The sequence below is a fragment of the Nuphar pumila genome, chromosome 3, assembly GCF_984573655.1.
Source record: "Nuphar pumila chromosome 3, dmNupPumi1.hap1.1, whole genome shotgun sequence".
Classification (NCBI taxonomy): Eukaryota; Viridiplantae; Streptophyta; class Magnoliopsida; order Nymphaeales; family Nymphaeaceae; genus Nuphar; species Nuphar pumila.
In genome coordinates, this window is record NC_143251.1 from 22,244,422 (window position 1) to 22,251,941 (window position 7,520).

General features: G+C 38.8%; 1 protein-coding gene across 1 annotated transcript; it reads left to right on the top strand.

The window, feature by feature from the left end:
* The first annotated feature begins 1,155 nt into the window (after window positions 1-1,155).
* LOC149842264 (CASP-like protein 2C1) lies at window positions 1,156-7,142 on the top strand. The gene is made up of 3 exons (XM_090000621.1): window positions 1,156-1,316; window positions 3,667-3,805; window positions 6,868-7,142. The coding sequence occupies exons 1-3, from the start codon at window positions 1,156-1,158 to the stop codon at window positions 7,105-7,107; spliced, it is 540 nt and encodes a 179-aa protein (XP_089856747.1). The 3' UTR covers window positions 7,108-7,142.
* The last annotated feature ends 378 nt before the right edge of the window (window positions 7,143-7,520 follow it).

A 7,520-nucleotide genomic window follows, 5' to 3' on the forward strand; every position in this document is an offset into this window, starting at 1 on the left:
ATGCATTTGAAGAAGTGGCAGCTGCCAAATCCACGATTGAGTGTAAATACAAAGGAGAAAGGGCCTCACTTCCCATCCCAAATGCATAAACGCCGATTCACGGTACAGCTCGGATTCCGATACTGACAACATTGATTCCAACCCAAGGTTGCAAGCAAAAGAAAAGGGAATTTGCCTTGGAAAAGAACACAGATCAAAATGAAGTTTTCTATTGTCATGTAAAACAAGAAAAGGGAGATGCCAAAAACAACAATACTAAGCATTATCAACTCACAATATATCATCCAGTAATTGCTAATAAAGAACCAGCTGGGATGATAGGGCCGCTAGGGCATGTGATGCCCAAAAACAGCAATGTCACCACCCGAGCTTGCACACTTGGTGTCATTCCAAGAATAAAGGTGGCAAACCCAGCCTGCCATTGAGTTCCTATTAGCAATATTTGACATGATAACCCTGCCTCAAAATCTCTGAAACTTAGCAACACAAGCTTGGCCCCACAATAACAGTGTTAATGCTTACATGTGTGATTTGGTGATGGGCGGATTACTTCACAAAGTACTCGGGGGCCACTTAGAACACAGAAAATCGCTAAATATGTGCATCAATTCTATGTAAAACACAAACACAGAAAATCATTATGCTTGCAGGGATTTTTTTTTACAAGACAGAAAACACAAAAAATCCCTCTGAAGTACTTGAGTCCGATCACTTCATCTGCTGGGCTTTGAACAGCACATAAAGCTTAGATGTTCAGGCCAATAAATTTGCCATCATGGCTATCACCACCACAAGCAAAAAAAGAGTGTCTTTTACAAGGAACACTTGCCGAGAACCAGGTCATTTAATGCACGGACCCCTGAAAGTAAACCCCCAAGCTCTTAGAGAGATTACCAGGTTAAAAGGCACCTACACACCCGGTGGTGAAAGTAGAACCTGGGACAAAAGGGTCAGCATCTTTTCGGGAAGCCCGATGCCACTCGGGCGACACGGGCGGGTGTAAGCAAAAGAGAGTTGAAAACCAAGGGAAACCACAAACGTACCCCAATCAATGCACGCTTCTCTCTATAAATAGATGCTCCCTCACAGTACTTTTCTTCCAAGTGGACGAGTCTATAGTCCCAAAGGCAAGATTGAATGACTGCCTGCTTGGTGATGGCAACCAGCAGATTGGTTAGGGCAGAAGCCATCCTCAGGTTTCTTGCGCTTGTTTTTACGCTGGCAACTGCTATCCTGATTGGAAGAAACAACGAAACAGAGGAGGTCTTCGGTGTCATCAAAGAGACGGCCAATGTCCGTTCACTACAGGCTCTCATGTAAGCTTTTCACCGGATTGCAACTCTTTATCTTCACCTTACGTTCTTACCATGCCTCAATTAGTGGCATAGTGCCGTGGGCCGCTAGACAGGCAGTAAAGGTTCGATTCCCATGAGGGTCGTCCCATTGCACAAGTCGAGCCAGCATAGGATCCGGGGATGGGGTCCTAGCATCAAAATTTTATGTCGCCGGCACGATGATTGTAGGTATGGCAGGCTGAGCCAGTACGATGAGCTCCTCATACCTGGTGTTGTTTCTTCATGTTATAAATAAAAAAAAACACTTCTACACTGTGTCTTAGTTACACTTCTCTAATAATATGCTCCCGAGCAGTAGGCCTTCAGGCACTTTGCATGGCAAAACATGATACATGCACGTCTTCTCTTATTATTGTGTTTGATGGTTGTCTATTTATTGTTTGTGGGTTTTTTCTCTGCACACTATGCGCAGCTGTTCATCTTTTTTTTAAGAAGACGCAGCTGGTCATCGATAGATGGATGAACATGGATTTTTTGTCCACTTTTTTTGTTGGTCAACAAAGAAAAAGAAATCAGGTTTTATAGAATGGTTGACATACAATACAATTCACACTGAGAGGAGGATTGCATATGGTTAATTTTTATCTTTTGTGATCTGTTTTGCGTGTTGGGCATGGGCAAGTGTCCTTTTTTTATATTAAAAAGGACAATCGCCTTCATCGTTTTCATTCAAGTCATAGTAGGCATACCGTAACTCTGTTTTATTCTCTACTTGCTGATTGAGCTTTCTCTTATGTCAAAGTAATATTTCGAGATATTTAAAAAAAAAGAGTCTTTTTCTCAGAAAAAAAACTCAGTAAATTAAAAAAATTAAAACATAAATATGAGAGAAAGATATCAGTGTTAGGCTCTGTTTGGAAACTGTGCATCGAAGGCAGCCCGAGTGGGGCTGAGGAATACCCAATGCCAAAATTGTTTTGAATTGATGCAGTTGGAAATAAAGGAATTGGAGTGGTATTTGACCACACCAGTTCCACATTTCGGAAACCACCTAAATGAGGGGGCAGTTGTCAAATTCTGATCTGCCTTGTTAGTTTTATTCTCATGTTCATAGCTGCGTTCTAAACAAGCACAGGAGTCAGGAGTGGAAGTGGAGTCCCCAGTTAATCCCTACCACTTTTCCCAAATGGTCACCTGGATTTGTCAAATCCATGAACCATTTAATTGCATACCACTTCAACGAGTCTATTAAAATAGTCCCATATGAAAGGGAAGCGCAGGGAACAACCCTCTTCACCATAAAATCAGGAACCGCCCTCACTTTGAATATCGTAAAGCTGCCCAGCAATAAATGATACATAGCTTTGTTTGCTTCCTTCAAAAAAAAACTTGTGGTAAAATCATGAGAAATTTAATATGAACTAGATTTTCAATATATCACCTTCTCAAAAAAGTTACATTCAATATATCACGTTTTAATCAGCAAAATTTTATTTTTCAATTATCTCACATTTTTCTCGCGAGAAATTGAATACGATGGCAATATTTGTGACTATGCTTTCTGGTTGTGCCAAATTTTACTTGCGGCAAATTGCATCCACAGTGGTACTGCCTAGACTCTAAGGGTACGTTTGGTTGTGTTTTAAAAAAATAAAGTGAATAAATGTGATTTAAAATCTTATGAGAATAAAAATCACGTGATTTACTCTCATAAGATTCCACTTCTGATGTTTGGTAGGTTTGAGAAAATGAATATCATTTATATGAAATTCAATTTTTTTTGGGTAAGTTGACAAGTATTCATTTTCTCATGTCATACATAATTGGATCATGGTTTAGATATGGATTATAGATTTGGATTCAATTAGACTTAAGCTTGGATGTGGATTTTTAATGAATCATAGATTGGATTTATCCCAGTTGGATCCAGTTATGTTTAAGCTTGGATCTAGTGAACTATGGATTGGATCAATGGATTTTTTAGATTTACTCCACCAATGGACCATGGATTTTTTTGGACTTAGTGGATCATGGTTTTTGGGTTTATCACATAAATAACTAAATAATATATATATATATATATGAGTATTCTATAAATAAATAAATAACATATATATGTATACCATAAATAATATATATATATATACACACACACACGAGTAGGCCATAAATAAATCGTTCCACGGAGAAAGCCCTTGAAAATTTGTGTTGATCATGCATACATACTCGTTTGCATGCACGCCTTCGATTTTAGAGACGCCTATGCCAAATCAGCGTTTGAAATCGCTAAGTCAATCAACTTTAGTATCAAAATTTTTCTTTTTATGCTTAACTAAAACAACTAATTGTCTAACTTTTTTTTTTCAACTAGTGCCTTGGTGGTAGCAGATTCCGTAGCAACGGGGTATCTGTTGATGCAATTATGTAGATGGTTTTTAACTGTACGTTGTAAGGCAAGCCATAAATGTTCCAGCAAGAGTATGGCATGGATTAACTTCATTCTGGATCAGGTAGACTACCTACTGACTTAATTTCCTCATTGATTCTTTATTTTAATCATCAATATTCAATCCTTTAAAAAAAACTTTTTTTAGTACTGATTATGCTATTTTTGGTTTTTTAAGTGATAAAAATTATAGCTTTAATTCGAACACAAAATAACAGAAAGATGATTGCCCCTTTCGAAGCCATTCAAAATACATTTTTTTTTCTTTTTTCCCAAACCATGTCCCCTATTTATTTCCTTTTTTTTTAAGGAAACGTACGCTATTTATTTCAAACGTGAGCCACATATCCCAATCCTTAGCAGATAATCATACAGGCGTATATAGTTTCATGATCTTTTTGAAGCATACCTTGCTGCATGGTCAAAGCTGGGCGTACTCTCCCTGGTGGGAATTAGGGGTACCTCAAGAATTTTACCAACCGGAGGCTTGGATTATAAAATAAAAACCAGTTAATTAGGAAACCCAACCATGAGTACTCGTTGTATAAACCAAGGCACAAGTGGCTACGTTTGATTCTAGTTACTATAAGCTCCTTTCCTTGACTTGATGTTATGGGAAACCTAGTTTAAAAGAGAAAAAAATTACAATTGTCATCTCTCTCTCTCTCTCTATCTATCTATATATATATAATGTTTTCTCGCAATCCCAACTCCTTTGATGTGTTTGGCACCATCAATTTACTAGAAATCAACACCCGGATCATGTGTTTTTTATGAAAAAAGAAATGATATTTGAAGCCTTCAAATTTTACAAAGATTTTAGACCATCGATGTTATGAACCTTATGAAAACCCACCCATGTGTCAGAATTGATCACTCCAAGAGTTGATCCATATAAAACCAAGTGCATGGATCACATTTGTAAGGCCAAATTTAAAAATAAAATGAAAAAAACCCAAAAAACTATTTAATATGTTTTGTTTAGCATATTCCATTTAGCATGTTTGTGTGGGCATACACGCACGCGCGCACACGCACACACACATCTGCAGCTCCACTTTAAACGGGCAGGACCCTATGATATGGCATAAAATAAATTCTTGTATGATGGTAACGAAAAAAAAATGATTGTCCCTTTCAATGATGCCAGAGCTGGTAAACGAGCTGAACAAACAAGCTTGGCTCATTCTTGTGGGGGAGCCATGCCAAGTTGGAGCTCACCTTGGCCATTCTTGGTTGAGCACACGGTCCCCCAAGGCCAGGAGTTGATGAGCTTATAATGAAACTTGGGGCCTTATTAATTAACATGATTGTGACCGAGGAACAAATTTTGTGAAAACCATGCACGGTGGATGAATCCTTCAAATCTTCAATGCTTTGGTTTGGCTTTTTCAGGCCATGCAAACCATGGGTGCACGCTACATAAAGTTGTGTCCATTCTAGTTACCACAGAGCATAGCTATCATAAAGAATGCCACAACCTCACAGACTTCCAGTTATTCAATCAATTGTAATCGTACTTTTCATAGGAAAAATGAAAGGCAGACGAGAGGAGGAGCTACAACTTCATTTTCTTACTTCATTTTCTTACATTAGTCCACTTACAAGCTTCAAAGGTTTCTTTCTTAAATGGCTGTGGCCCTATCAACATAAATCGAAAGCAAGTAGGCTAGATAGCTGGATCAGGATGTGATGTATTCAGCTCAACAAACCCTTCGTGCTATCCCTCGGTAAAACTGGGGCTTACATTTAGTTGGTACTGGTTCTGTTAGGTGATGGTCGCCCCTTTTTTGATAAGGGGAAAATTGATACCCACTACGTGGTGCCACCAACACAGGCGGTTTGGGTTTGGGTTTGGTTTGGTTTTTTTTTTTGGCGCAACCTGATTGCACTGGATCCAGGTGGAAACATCGATATGTGCATTATGAAGCTTAAAGAACTATGTTTGCACTTGAAACAGATAGTCAAGATTTACTCCACTTAACGGAGGCTCAGCCAATGGTAAGGGGTCTGCATAACCCCAGTTTGCCTTAATATATATATATATATATATCACCGTCTAAAGCATAAGGGGCAGCAGGCTTTGAAGAAAGTGCTGACCCTTTCATCTCAAGTTGACTCCCACCAGGTGTTGGGGTGCCTTTAACTTGTGGGCTTCATAGGTTCTCGAGTGTTGGTCACTCTACTTGGATATTATTACCCGCTTTGACGGAGAACTTTATCTTAAAAACAACATGGCAGATGTTAAATAAACCATGAAAACATATTTATGAGATCAACCAACTTTCTGACACTTAAACCGTTGACATCCAATGCAGTAATGTCATTCGTTATCTTTTTCCAAAATGTTTCTTAAACACTCTCTCTTTTCAAGTTGGAATCTTAGATGTAGTCTCTCAAGTTGCACTATTTTGACCTTAATCACTGAAAGCTTCTTCTTGCTACATGGGGAAACTTGCTTCTTTTGAAACTGGCTTTAAAAGGGAAAAAACTTCTCCCTTCTTTGATACGCAGCGAAATTTTTGAGAAACCTGCTTCTGAAAGATGGGAAACTCAATTCCTTTAGTGAGAAGCCCAATTCCAAAATATGAGAAACTTATTCTTTTTAGTATGAAGTCTGTTTTCTCCTCATTTCCTAAATAGATTCTCTTTTACTTAACACTTTTCTCTCACTTCTTATCACTTTTCACTCACTTTTTCATCAGATAATTTTTATATTAAAAAATAATATATATTTTAAACTAGCTTATATGTTGGTTTTACACTTGTGCCTACACTTCATATTGTTTAATTTCTGTGTTTCCTTTTCAGTTTTTTATGTGCTTCGTAATCATTTTACAACCATATCCCGTTTCTCATTTCATACTACTCTTCTAACACTTTCTTCCCCGGAAGCTTCCGCTTCACTTCACGCATCGTGCTTCTCGTGTCCATTTCGTTTCCCGGTAACTATGGGTTTAACGGTGGAAAGGTCATATGTAACTTTTGACCAATATCCATGTACGGCAATCAGTCGTAGGGTGCATGACAACCAATTTCATTCGGTTAGTTAGTAACATTGTTAGATTGCTGAAAGTTGGTCACCATGAATCATCTGCTTACTGCCTCTCTCTTTGCTGTTTGAAGGTTATGGCGTACGTCACATTCGCTGCGGCTGCAGCTGCCTCTTACTTTGCAGTGTCGGGAGAATCACACTTCCAATGGATGAAACTGTGCAATATCTACACTGCATTTTGTGAGAGAGTAGCTGCTGGCCTCTTCTGTGGATTGATTGCCTCCTCCTTCATTGCTGTGGTCTCTTCCATCTCTGCCTACAATCTCTTCCTGTTCTACCCTGGCAAGCTGCCTGTTCCCACTAAAGGATAACTTCATGAGCTCGAATATGTGAATGTTAATTTCTCTTCATTTAGTAAGAGTTAGGTGGTAGTTTTTGTTGGGTTGTTCTGTGGTTGAAGCTGTGTAGAACCTCTTCTTGGTAGCAAAGCAAACATTTGCAAGCATGCCTACCTAAACTAGACGTGTGAAGGAGGTTAGGTACAAAACGTTGTTACTATTTGCTGGCCGATCTAAGAATGGAAAATAATATGATCAGTTCCTGACCGAGGCACCAATTTGAATAGGCGCCCCACAATTTTTGCAGGTCCTTATAAAGAGTTGCGGCCATTTTGCGGCCATTTTTTCCGAGAGCAGATCAGGTGATCTGCCAAATCACTTGTTCACAAATTGTATAAAGACCGTGGGGTCTGGTGGGATGACGAAATGGACGGTGAAGAGATGTT